Source organism: Poecilia formosa, unplaced genomic scaffold (genome assembly GCF_000485575.1).
Source record: "Poecilia formosa unplaced genomic scaffold, Poecilia_formosa-5.1.2 Scaffold62, whole genome shotgun sequence".
Taxonomy (NCBI): Eukaryota; Metazoa; Chordata; class Actinopteri; order Cyprinodontiformes; family Poeciliidae; genus Poecilia; species Poecilia formosa.
In genome coordinates, this window is record NW_006800001.1 from 1,409,715 (window position 1) to 1,423,158 (window position 13,444).

At 36.7% G+C, this 13,444-nt stretch overlaps 1 protein-coding gene across 1 annotated transcript in view; it reads left to right on the forward strand.

The window, feature by feature from the left end:
* Positions 1-11,951: 11,951 nt before the first annotated feature.
* stx18 (syntaxin 18) overlaps positions 11,952-13,444 on the forward strand; it is an 18,885-nt gene continuing 17,392 nt past the window's right edge. The window contains exon 1 of the mRNA XM_007554230.2: positions 11,952-12,177. Coding sequence (XP_007554292.1) covers positions 11,980-12,177 — 198 coding nt within the window. The 5' untranslated portion in view covers positions 11,952-11,979. The remainder of the gene's footprint in view (positions 12,178-13,444) is intronic.

A 13,444-nucleotide genomic window follows, 5' to 3' on the forward strand; every position in this document is an offset into this window, starting at 1 on the left:
GAGATCCTTTGGTTTAATGTCACCTCTCTGCAAAGCATGTTTATGTATGTTTTTAACTAAAGGATGAAAATGAACAAGTGGTTTGAATAGCATTTTACCAGAGGTGTGTGCACCACCGCATTCATGTTTCTGTGTATTTATTTTATAAATGAACTAAAGGTTGGTTTCAGTCCATTTTTTTGCCAAAGGAACAGCTCTGACGTTTGAGCTTAACTGAGTGTGTAACATAGAAACCGAAAAAAAAAGAGACTAAATCGGAGTGGAGTCAAAATTAATGCAAAAGCCAGAGAGTCGAGTTCTCAAATGAATTCACAGCGAATTTCCGGCCGCAGTGCCATGCCTAAGTCCCCTTGATTATTTTCTGGTTCAAGGAAGTTCTGCATTTCAAAGCTTCCTCCCTTGCCTACGCCCGTGATTCAGCCTTGTTAAGGGACCTACATTTTAGAAAGAGAAGTCTCCAGAAATGAAGATTGACTGTCAGTGACAGAGTTCCCAGTGTTCCAGCTGGGGTGTGGTGGTGCGGGCCCGCCACTGATGGTGAATGAGGGCTGAGTGTGTTTTTGCAATAGAAGGTAAACCTCAAGCTGCTAAATTTGCCTTAAAAATACATTTTGCATCTGGAAAGATTAAGAAAATATAGCTACATTTGAATAATATGTGTTAGTGACACAAAACAGATGATTACGCAGTAATTTTAAAAAAAGCTAATAAAAAAAAAGGCCTCAGTAAAGCTCAGTTTTCAGGATTCAAAAGTAAAAATAAAATAAAAAAATCAGAGATGTAAGACAAAAAGCACAGCAGACTAATATGAAACATCAAGGTCTGTCTTATATTGGCCAATAAAACATTGCGACGATCCTCAACAGTTTTAGAGATCATCAACAACCACGTAGTTATGGATTGAGCTTAATCTCATTGACGCAATGGCAATCAGGATATTAAATCTGCTCCATTGTTTGGTCATCTATTTATTGTAATAAACAAGGATCAGGCGCTGAAGGACTATTCATAAAAGATTCTAGCTAATTTCTGTCTGCAGACCCTGAAACAAGTGGGTAGAGCAGTACCAAAAAGTACAGTAGATAAAGAAATGTGTTTAAAAACAAAGTAAAAATATTCAAATTCAAGTAATCATCAGTATACCCTGATTATCCTCATTCGCCACTTCCCGTAGATTAGGTGTCCAAAAAGCGTATTTTTTATACCTGTTGTTCTGCTTTTCATAGACATACGGCACCAGTGTAAAGATTTCAAGTCGTCTCTAAAAATGTCTCGATGCTAATCATAAAGGCCTGATAGAGAACGTCTGTTACAGACCGTTACTGTGCTCATGGGAAATGTAGGTCTCCAGATTTCCAGGCTGTGTAAAGTCCTACCATCTTAAATCTTCTGTATCCTTTGTGAATCCTTCAACTACTCCCCCAATACCCCTGGACCTCTGAGCAGTAATATTCCAATTATTTAAAATGTTTTAGACTCTCAGCTTTCTGAGGTTTTCCTCATTGCCGTGAGACAATTGACCTATAGTTTTGAGAAAAGCTTGCTTTTATTTCAAGATCACTTTGAGAAAAAGAATAATTACTTATGGGTTTAACCCCTGCAGAATATACTGAAGAAGAATAAAAGCCATCATGAGAGGGACAGCGTATCTGTTTCACATGGTCCCTGTCACTCCTCCTCTTCTCAATGAGACATGAAAGGGCAAACCTCATAATAAAATGGAATAAACCATTCCCCCCCCCAGGGCTGAATTATTGTAATTACACGTAATTGAGTGTTTGGCGGCAAAACCATTTCCTCCTCAGATCCTGCATGTACTTTCTGAAAATCACAATCACTTTGTTCTTGGCTACAGCCACCGGCTGACCTTCTCGAGTTGCAGTCTTACTGGAAGGGCAGTGACAGGAGACAGAATGGGATTTGGGGGGGTGGGACATTATGCCGCATGGTCCCAAGATGGGTTAGACCACATCTTCGCCATATGGTTTCAGTCATCCGTTAGCTTTTCCCTTGATCCCATTTTTTTAATTTTTTTTTTCTTGCCTATTTATAAATACATGAAGTCCTGGTCTCGGCCAAACGCTGGGGCTGAGAACGACAGAAACCACTGAAACACAAATTGGTTTCATTTCAGTTTCTCTGAGGAGGCCTGTTTGTGCTGGGGTAAAAAAATATATGGCTGTACAGTAGTTGTACCTTATGATGCATAATAACCGCCATTGTTTGAGTTCATGCAAAAAAAAAAAAGCAAACGTCCACATAACACCAGCTGGCTCACTGACATTTTACCTTTGCTGTCTCTTTTTTTTTAATTCAGCCTGCTAAGCTGCCCTACTTTGCAAATACATCTATTAATATTTATATGCGACACAGGGAATGTGTTAGACATTCGACTGTCTAACACAGTGCCAAAAAAAATACACCAGGTTGATTTAATGCTTAACTTGGACTATCTTGCGCTTTTTTTTACATTACAGAGAATAATTGTGAAGTGAAAGGGAAGGGACATACGATTTCTTACTTGTTTGTTTACAAATTGAAATCTGGACAGTGGGATATGCACCTGAGTCAATGTTTCATAGAACTATTTTTTCTCTGCAATTAGAGCAGCAAGACTTTTGGGGTCCGCATCTACACGCACGAAGAGAAAGAGTCACATTTTTGTTTATGAAAGGACCCACATGCAGAGTTTTACAGAACTTTGTAAAAATGTTAATTGAAAGCAGCCACACAGTATAATGCTGCCATCACCATGTTTCACAATAACAAGAGTGGAATGCAGTTAAATCCTTCCTAACCCTACAAAGTTTCAAATTAGTTCTCAGCAGACCATGGTGCCTTCTTCCAAATGTTGTTGCAACAACGCCTTTCTTCTTGAAACGTTTTTGCTAGAGCTCAGATTTGTGGAGTGAATGACTAGTCGTCCCGTCAACAAAAATGTTCCAACTTGAGCAGTGGATCTCTGCAGCTCCTACAAAGTTACCATAGGTCTGTTGGTTTCTCACCCAGCCTCTCAGCTTATAGGTGTAGAACCATGTCTAGTTAGATTTGCAGTTGCATCAACACCGGGCGTTAGCACATGCAGGATTCGAAAATTGGAACTGCTTCACACAAAGAAACCTTCTTTGTTCCATTCACTTGATGTTCTGCAGATTTTCTTCCTGGATTTAGCTTCATTCATCTCTGTTTTGTAGTTGCCACAGCGAAACCTCCAAAACTCAGAACACCGACACACATGTAAGGAAAGTGTTCTCCTGGGATCCGTTTCATTCTTCCGCTCAAAAGACAGCGTACATCGAGCGAGACACAAGATTCAGATTTTAACAAGCAGCTTTACGCACGGTTCACTGAAAAGGTAATTATTTGAACCAAATAAAGGCAAGGGATAATTACATATATTGAAACTCTTGGTCAATGAGGGAAAAGTTTCATTCTGATTTTAAAGGAAAACTATTTTATGGGTTATAATAAAGAATCGCAAGCCAGGCATTCATAGTTGATTTTGCTAGAGAGAACTTGCACTCGCTCTTGATTACATGGACTCCGACTAGAAAGTAAGTTGTGATTGGGCCTGTCGGGTTGCCATTTTCTTATGATTGGCTGATGAAAGGTATAATTTAGGACTGCCAGGACAGCAACATCAAAAGCTTCCAGTGGCACATTATGGTGGAATGTGAAAGCTGTCCAGGCAAAAAATGATCCAATTTTCTACTGGCTTTAATTACAAAGAGGATCCCCTTTCATTGGTCGAGGCAATTGCTGTCCGTTTCTGAGGACCGCGGTGGAAAGTATCAAGTCAAGCGTGTCCATGATGCTTAAATCATGACTGTCTTCATGTGGCCGTGGCGGTATTATATTTGAAATCTGCATGACCCAGAACCCAAAAAGACTTCTGCGTGCTTAGAGTAAATAAAATAACACGCAATAATAACATTGATGGTTGCAGTCCAAGTAGAAACGTTCCTTTCTTTTTCGGCCGCCTTGCCAGAGAAATAAATGCATAAACTGTGGTTAATCCTTTGAGCAGAAAATTGTGCCTGAAGCTTGCTGGTAATTGGCGCTGCCCTTTCTATTCTAAATAAAGTTAAAGGTTTGTAACTACACAATGGAAAATCCTATTTGTGAATGTAGCATCTGTACTTAACCTATGAGTAGCTCTTTGTTGCTCAAAGCAGCTATGCTGCATTAATTCTTCGTGATTAGTTTTCCAGAAAGCTCACATGTGCATGACCTTGCATGCAATACTTATGATTCATATGCAGAAGTGGATCCGGATAATTATGAAGGCAAAAAAAAAAAAACTTAACATCTGAATATTCTCAGACATGCAAACCCAAGCAGGGAGCACTAGGGGAAAAATGGCACAATGTAAATTTCTCAAAGACACGGTCGCACACGTGCACATGATAAATGAACAACAGGGTTATTCATGAGCCTAATCACCATTTGTTAGCTATAATACATATTGAATTTTATAGCTAACTTAATTTAAGTGACATCATGGGGGGAAAGAAGACATTCAGATGATTAATGCATGACAGAATATTTACTCTGGCATCAATTTTCTTCAGCGCTCCTAAAGAGCTTTTGTGTTTATTTTGTTGATGCCAACCAAAGCAAACTGGATGACTTAATTCACCTCTGTGACATTGTTTTGTTTTTTTGTTTTTTTGCTCTCTCTCTCTCTCTCTCTCTCTTTGTTGCTCTCTCCCAAATTGTGTCAAACCATGTTATGGAGCAGAAGGACGAGAAGACAGGAAAATGTAAATTTTCTCAAAGACAGTCCTCATGAAATCTGGGACTTGTCCAGAGAGTCGTTTGTAAAGCCTGCGGGGCGTGGTACACAGCTGTCCATGTGAAAGACAGCAGCACCCTCCCTTGTAAATACTCGCCATCACTTCAGGCTGCATGAAATTCCTGCGTATAGCTTGAAGTGAATGCCACCATAAAGGTGTTAAATAACTTAAAATGGGACTATCTCCAACCTGGATCACTTGTGGCTGATGGGGAATAATTTAGTAATTAGCTCAGGCTTCCAACACAACACAGTGCAAATTACCATTATAAACATTAAAAAAAACATCACGCTGATTTATTCATATAGAAACAATTGCATGACTTAAAGCTGTTCATCAAACTACTTCTATTGACCCCAAATCATGGCACTTTTCTCAAAGCTATACAACCATTTACCTGACTGAGAGAAAGGATGTGCCCTCCGGCCTAAAGATAAGGGCCTTTTGATATAATTAAGTCAACGTCAAACAGCCAGTAGATGAGCCCTGTGAAGATAAAGAGCCAAGACTGACAGGTCTGATAATAGTCCAAACAAAGAGAAAGTGGAGAGTAAAGGCCTCTTTTCAGGGAGTTAAGTGGACTGCCCAGAGGACACTCGAAAACATGGCTCGTCTGTCAGGGATGGCAGGAATGGATACCATCACCGACGCTTCGTCTCTGCAGTTCCGATAGACATAGGCACATAGTAACTAGAAAATGTCTGAAGAAATTTAAACACACTCAACTTTTCACAGAGTTGTTTGCATAGGGGCAAACATTTTTCATTAAAACTCATTGAAAACCATAATTCTTTTAGGAATAAAATGTGTCGATAATAGTACAGACATTTTTGCTAAAAACTCCACTTGTGAGTACAAATGCTGAAAATATACGGCACCAATGAGATAATGGTTTAAAAACCATAAACTAACTTGTCTCTTATCAAAAATCAGTGGTATTTTTCTCATAATACTTCAGTAACAAGATTGACATTGAAAAAAATCACACCTGCTGATTGAGATTTTTAGATTCAAATTTTTTCACAGAGAATGGCAAATATATCTCTGTGTGTTGGATATCTTATCAGTAAAAGGAAGTGACAATTTTATGTAGTGTATATAGCTGTAGGAGGCAATTTCACGGATTTACAGGGACAAAACCATATGGAAACAGAATTGACAAAAAATTTTCGGACAGGTATTTTTTCAAAAATAAGGATATTTTGAGTTAATTTAATGTGATAATGTTATTGACCATTTTAAGCAGGTTAGAAAAAGACAGAAAAGACTAATTTACAAAAGAAAAATAATGAAAGATAGGTTTTTGCATCATTTCATGTTAATAAAAAAACATAGTACCCAACTCGGACAACAAGGAGTCACGTTTTTTTCATCTACATAAAATAAATTTAAATGTATCTATTTAAATGTTTTTTTCTTGTTAAATATTATAAGCCATAAAAATGGGTAAGAAATTATGAACATTTAAAAAAAACATTTTTTATATTCCAGACTAAAACTAATGACTCTGGACATCATCGTATCTGCAATTATAGCATCACCCACCCGTCAGTTGGAACCCAGTGTTCTGATGCTAAAATTTAGTATCAATGCTAAAGTAAGCGACAATATACTCAATAGCATCTGGAGAGTCACAAGCATGTTCAGTAACATGGACTTACTGTTTTCAGTAAGTTAAAATTTATCTATAAGCTAAAATTAGCCAAAGTGCTAGTGTTAGCCTCAAAGTTGCCACTAGCATGTCGTCTTACATTGACTTCTTATATTCGGTGTACTAAACATGGCTAATAAATAAACAAAATATCTAAAAAGATTATTTTAGGGAAAAGGCCACTGCTAATGTGGGCAGGAGCTACTGCTGATGTTTGTGCTAATGTTAATGCACTTCCGCCTTCTGATTTTTACTTTTGCAAAAGACAAAAAAATCAGATGTTTACTTTGTGGCACTTGGTTGCCAGAAAACACTATCATCTCTTAGCAACAGATTAACAACAAATATTGTTATTGTTCAAAAGATTTCTTCTGCTCTTCTGAAATACTACTTACCTTACACTTCTGAACAAGAATTGTGCAGCTTGTGAATTTTTCAGAAAAGGGTAAATGTTTTTTTGTTTTTGTATTTTTGTCATTGGTGGTAAATATATTATAGAACAGACATTCAACACAAAAGTAAAAATCTGATTTATACTTTGTGGCAGTTTGTTACCAGAAAAAAAACAACTTTCATCTCTTAACACCAAATTAAATATTCTTTATAAAACATAAGCTCTTTTGAAATACTGCTTATCTGCTTTGATAAGAAATTTACAGTCCGTAAATTTAGCAAAAGTAAAAATAAGATGTTTACTTCGTAGCACTTGGTTACCAGAAAACGCGCTCATTTCTTAGCAACACATTACCGTTATTGATCAAAAATCATAAGACTGCTTCTGCTCTTTTGAAATACTACTTATCTTATGCTACTTCATACTTAAGAAGAATTGTTCAGTAGACGAATTTGGCAGAAAAGTGAAAAGTATGTTTTGTTGTTTTTTTGTCATTGGTGGTAAATGTATTGTAAAACACACATTCAACACAAACACAAAAGTAAAAATCTGATTTATACTTCGTGTCAGTTCGTTACCAGAAAAAAAAACAATCATCTTTTAACACCAAGTTAAGTATTGTTTATAAAATATAAGATCTTTTGAAATACTGCTTATCTGTTTAGACAAGAATTTTACAGTTGGTAAATTTAGCAAAAGTAGAAATCAGATGTTTAGTTCATGGGACTTGGTTACCAGAAAGCGCGTTCATCTCTTACCAACAGATTAACAACAAACACTGTTGTTAAAAAAAAAAAACACAATATTTCTTCTGCTCTTTTGAAATACTACTTAACTTACATGACTTAAGAATTGTGCAGTTGGTGAATTTTTCAGAAAAGTGAAAATGTTTTTTTTTTTTATCATCTGTGGATAAAAAAGATCTGATTTGTACTTCGTGGCAGTTCGTTACCAGAAAAAAAACATTAATTTCTAAACACCAAATTAATTATTGTTTATAAAACATAAGCTGTTTAAATATCTGCTTAGACACAAGAAATTTACAGTTGGTAAATTTTGCAAAAGTAAAAATCAGATGTTTACTTCGTGACACTTGGTTACCAGAAAACGCGCTCATTTCTTAGCAACAGATTAACAACAAACACTACTATTGTTCAAAAACCATAAGATTTCTTCTGTTCTTTTGAAATTCTACTTATTTAATACAATTTACTACTTAACAAGAATTGTGCAGTTGGTGAATTTTGCCAAAAAGTGAAAATACATATAGTTTTTGTCCTTGGCAGTAAATTATAAAACATACTTGTCTGTAGTAAGTGTTCCGCCATGACGGTGTCTCTAGTTCTAACTAGAAGCTCTGCCCTCCTCTGTAGGAACCGTGTGTTCCTTCATCTCTGTAGTTCTCAACATATCTGCCCTCCTCAGTGTTCTGTTGCTATGGTAACTAGTCCTCTCTGAAAACTGTCACTGTGAGTGAGACACTGTCAGTTAGAATCTGTTTTGATTTGAATTTGGCTTGATTTTCGCTAATTATGTTGCCATGGTTACTCGAAATGCCAACAGAAGTACTAGAAGCCTGCATGCTGAGATCTATCTGCATGTTTTGACATATATATTGGGGGGGTGCACAACGAGCCACATTAAAGGTGAAAGGATGCGGCAGTTATTTTAAGGTGAAGAGTAATAGGTGCCTTCCATGCAATGCATGGAGGTATTGAAATGCCCTGCTTTGTTCTCTGGGGGTCTTTGCAAGGCATTTCAATGCTTTCCTATGCATTGCTATGGAAGGCCCCAGTGATAAGAACAGAATATTTTTTAATACCTAGCTAGCATGTTGAAATTTTAGGTTTTTGCCACAGACAAGGTTTTCAAGATGTCAAAAACACAAATCCATATATCAGCTATAACTTATAATGTATTTTATTTGGATCTTTTTGTGATAGGTCAACACAAGGAATGATGGGAAGATGAAAGCAAAGCTTGTTCCTGCAATCTAAATACAGGAGCATGCTGGAGGAAAGTCTGCTAAAGCCTGTAGATAAGAGAGAATAACTTGTTTTTGCCCTTGGAATGCCTTGGTGTCGATGAAAATGAGCTGGAGAGTGTCACTGGGAAGAGGGATCTTCAGGGGGTTTCTACTGGACATGTTATCTCTAACTGGACAGATCTGGACTGATCTCAGATTAGAGGTATACCCCTTAAAAAATAAGGGCAACGTTAAAATGTTAGTGAAAAACAAAGATCATCCCTAAAACACAAGATACTCTCAAAATATGCAAACCCATAGAATCTAAAGGTCATGTAATTTTCTGTCTAACCATCACACGTGAAGGTATAAGCTTACTGAACAGTCACTGTTGCAAAGAAATCTCAGAAAGTCCTTCTTATCTACGTTTTGCATAAAGCTCATACATCTAGCTAAATAAGAAAACATTTGTCATTTCATTCTCTACATTTGGAACTGAAACATTTTTTCCCTGCTCTTATTTAATATTCACATAACATCAACAATATATGCCGTTTCCCTCCTGTAAGGAAACCGATCCATTTGTGAGAACAAGTCATGCATTTTGATGCTCGTGTTGCATCCATCGTTCAGAAAGTTGACCTGATCACCAATGTGATTTTTGAATTCATCGCATCAAAATTACCCCTTAAGTGGTTGAAAAACCCCAGACAATCTTTTGGCTGTTCTGTCCTTCAGAGAAATCTAGTCATTTTCTTCTAATATTATTTGTAAACATATTTGTGAACTATTTATGAGTCAGGAAAGTAAAAAGACCACAAAAAAAAACACACACACACACACACACAAACGAAGGACTTTAGTTTTATTCCAGGGAAAACAGTGGAATCCCTGGAGATTATGGTGGAAAGAAGAATTCTCCGCACAATCAAGAACATTTCAAGAACATCACAGACAACCCTACGGATCCTTTACATAAAACATCTTTACGACAGTTGGAGGCTTAATTCAGACCGCTACAGGAGATCGTTCCTGCCCACGGCTATCAGCATCTGCAGTACTTTGGAGAACCTTGGATAATGTGAGTTATAACAACATTTAATTTCCCTTTGGGATCAATAAAGCATTTCTGAGTAGAATTTGAATTGTAAGTGACTGAGGTTGGCACCAAGATGCAAGTAGTGGGAGCCAGGGGTGTTGAATAAAAGCCTGTTATTTGCTGTGTGGTTTGCTCATTTCCGTTGTTAGTGTTGTGCCAGACTCTGCTACAGCTGAGTGGAGAAACTGTCTCTCCTTTTCTTTCCTGCCATTTGTACATTAAGAGCTTGTGTTTTTTTTCTCACTCACACACTTAGCTTTGAGTGTGAGTGGGGGGGGGAAAAAGCTCTGAGGACAGTTGGAAGCCATAAACGTCGCATTAACATTATACTCTGCTGTAACACTTATAGCACACAAGTAACAGCCTGTAATTTTATATACACTTTATTAATGTAATATGAACCTTTTGAAGCCATAACATCCACCAAACATTACAGTCTTTAATAGAGTTTAAAGACTGTAAGACTCCAATCTACAGATCTTTTTTCCTTCATTGTTCACTCTAAGATTGAAATGCTCTGTCCATGGCGAGTCACTATAGGTCCACCAAAGGACCAATTAATTCACTCTGCTTTTCTGTATGTTGATTGCTCAGAAACAGCAACTCAGCTCCTCATTCTTCACTTGACAGCTCTTTTGGAACGGCACTTTGCCTAATAATGACAATAAAATGTTAATAAAAACAATACTTTAACCTTTCAAACAGCAGGTGATGTTATCTGAGTGAAGACTACCATTCCTCAGAGAGGTTTATGATATTTTGATAGGCTGAATTTGGGGGTTACTACGTTCCTCGGTTGTGTTTTCTGTCTTATGAAACAAATAAATTGACGGCTTGTTTAACGTGTTCTCAAAATTAACAGTTAAAATTGAATAAAATTAGTATGACAACATAAAGTAGGCAGGATAAAAGACCTCAAAAAGCATCAAAACATGACCCGATCAAGAACAAATGAGAAACTGTCTTTGACATCTGTCAGTCTGGAAAGGGTTAATACTGTTTCAGAGGCTATGGGGTTCACAGTGAATCACGGTGAAATCCATAGCAACCACAAATGGAGAAAACATGGAATACAGTTATTCTGTAGACCGATGAACAAAAGTAGATTGTCTTCTAAGGCGTGACTCTGCTGTAAAATCAGTGCAATATTACAGAAAAAGGACATTATATTGACAGTCTGACATGGTAGTGGTGGGCACGTCCACGCCTGGACCGAACTCCATTTGAGATATGCGGCATGACCTTAAACAAACACTCGAGGCCATTGATGCTGTAAAGGGTGAACAACCAGACATTAGACTGATTTAAAAAGTGTTTTCCCCCTTAATTTAAATAAGTTAATCATTTATAGCTTTGTCTGATATTAAAATTTGTTTGACAATCTACACGGATTTTAAAAAGTGAAGAAAACTGAGAAACTGTTTTTAACAACCCTATAAAAACAGACAGTTGAACAATAAAGAGGCATCCCTTATAGATTTACAAACAAGAAAAAAGTATTACGTGTGGATACATTTTTACTATTATGTAGTTCTAAACTCTAATAGCGTTGTTGTTATGCTTTTGGCAGAGACTTAGAAAACATCTTAAATTGGTTTTTAAAAATATTTCATTGTTGGTGAACTGGCATTTGTATGTGAAGAATTTGGTTAAAATAATTTCATCAACAAAAACTCCAAATTGTTCATTCTATTCATCTTCCCAAAATATACCAAATTTAATCATCAACCCAAAAGCAGTCTATATCTGTAGATTTTGTTTGTAATTCATCAGTAGAAGAGTTTGAATTGTCAGATAAGCATTCTCTGTAGATATGGTGTCAGTGTCACACAGATCCCGATTCTCTGTCTTAAATCTAGATGGGTGAGGACCAAAGAAAAATATTATATAAATTCTTTCTATCAGCAATTCTCCCCAAAATATAGATCTCTTTTAACATGAAATGGCTTTACTGTTCCATAAAAGATCTTTGTGATGACTAGAATTATGTTAATGAAACATTTTCCAGGCGTCTGTTTAAAACCTCAGGATTTTCCCCTCTGGAGCGTCGCAGGATGATGACCTCACCACCTGATGACGTGTCGGTTTGTTTACAGCGCTGCAGCAGCTCCCTCAGACATGGCTGTGGACATTACATTACTGTTCAAAGCCAGCGTGAAGACGGTGAAAACCAGGAACAAGGCTATCGGAGTAAATGTGGACTCCGTCAAAGATGAGATTTTCAAGAAGAACCGACCGAAGAGCGGCTTCTCGCTGAGAGCCAAGGAAGTGGTGAGTGTTTACCACGCTAGGGTTAGCTTTAGCCTCTGGAGTGCATTCATTTTTAGCGAAAATAAAAAAAAAAACACGACCACGGCAATGAAACCTGGTCCTGGAGCTCCATACGGTTATTAAGTGTGCATAAAGATGCACAACATTTGCTAATCATTAAGTTAACAGAGGCGATATCAGCGGTTTCTATTATTTTGCCTCTGCTACGTTTCAGAACTATCCAAGCTATTTCAGGCGAACCCAAAATCATTTAAGTAGTACCATCATCTTGTGTGTAGAGTTAAGGTAAGGACCAAAACCGATTCAGCGTTTTAAAAACCTGAAGTCTTGAAAATTTGTGAGAAGTTGTGACTCAAAATGAGGATAAAAGCAGATGTTGCTCTGATACATTGAATGAATGAACAATGATTAAATGAACTGCTCTTTTTTTTAATAGCAAAGCTAAGTAAATGTAGCAGTCTTTTTTCAGTCAGAAGATCTAATTTGTATTTTCACAGCTACAGATATATTATTAGAAATAAAAAATACATTCAGCTTGCATTCTTTTTCTGAATAGCAGTGTTAGATAAATCCTGAAATTAGAATGTAACTTTTTTCAGTTTTTTTTTTTATAGAACCACAGCTTGTGTGGACTAAATATGTGCTGACATATCAAATAAGAAGATTTTTAGTCTACACGTTCTTGAAAAACTGTAGTTAGGCAACAAACATTTACCCGAGCTTGATGTAATTCAAACATGAGTTTGTCTGACCAACACTTAAACAACAAGCCACAACAATGTTGCTGACAGGCAGTAAATGATATTCTATGTATGTATATGTAATTCTCAAAACGACAACCTGCTAGAACTAAAATTTTGTTTTTACAGCATCTTGACTACATTTCCTGCAGCTGCAGACTCGATGACGATAAAATACCAACTTAAAAATATTAATCAAAGAGAAAGAAAAATGACTCAGTTCAAGTCACTTTTTTAAATGCACTTAAGCATAGGCCTGTCATGATAACAAATTTTGCTGAACGATTAATTGTCCCAAAAAATTATTGCGATAAACGATTATATTGTTTGGAGACCATTTTAAACTAATGTAATGACAATGACATAATAATGCAAGCACATCCTGCCAAAAATAAATACACTTTATTTTCAAAAGAACACTTAACATTGGAACTGGTTAAAACAACCAAATATAAAAATAAACTGGACTCTCAGTCTCTGTTAACAAAACAAATCCACTTGCATAAAATCACAAGTTAAAACCAAAG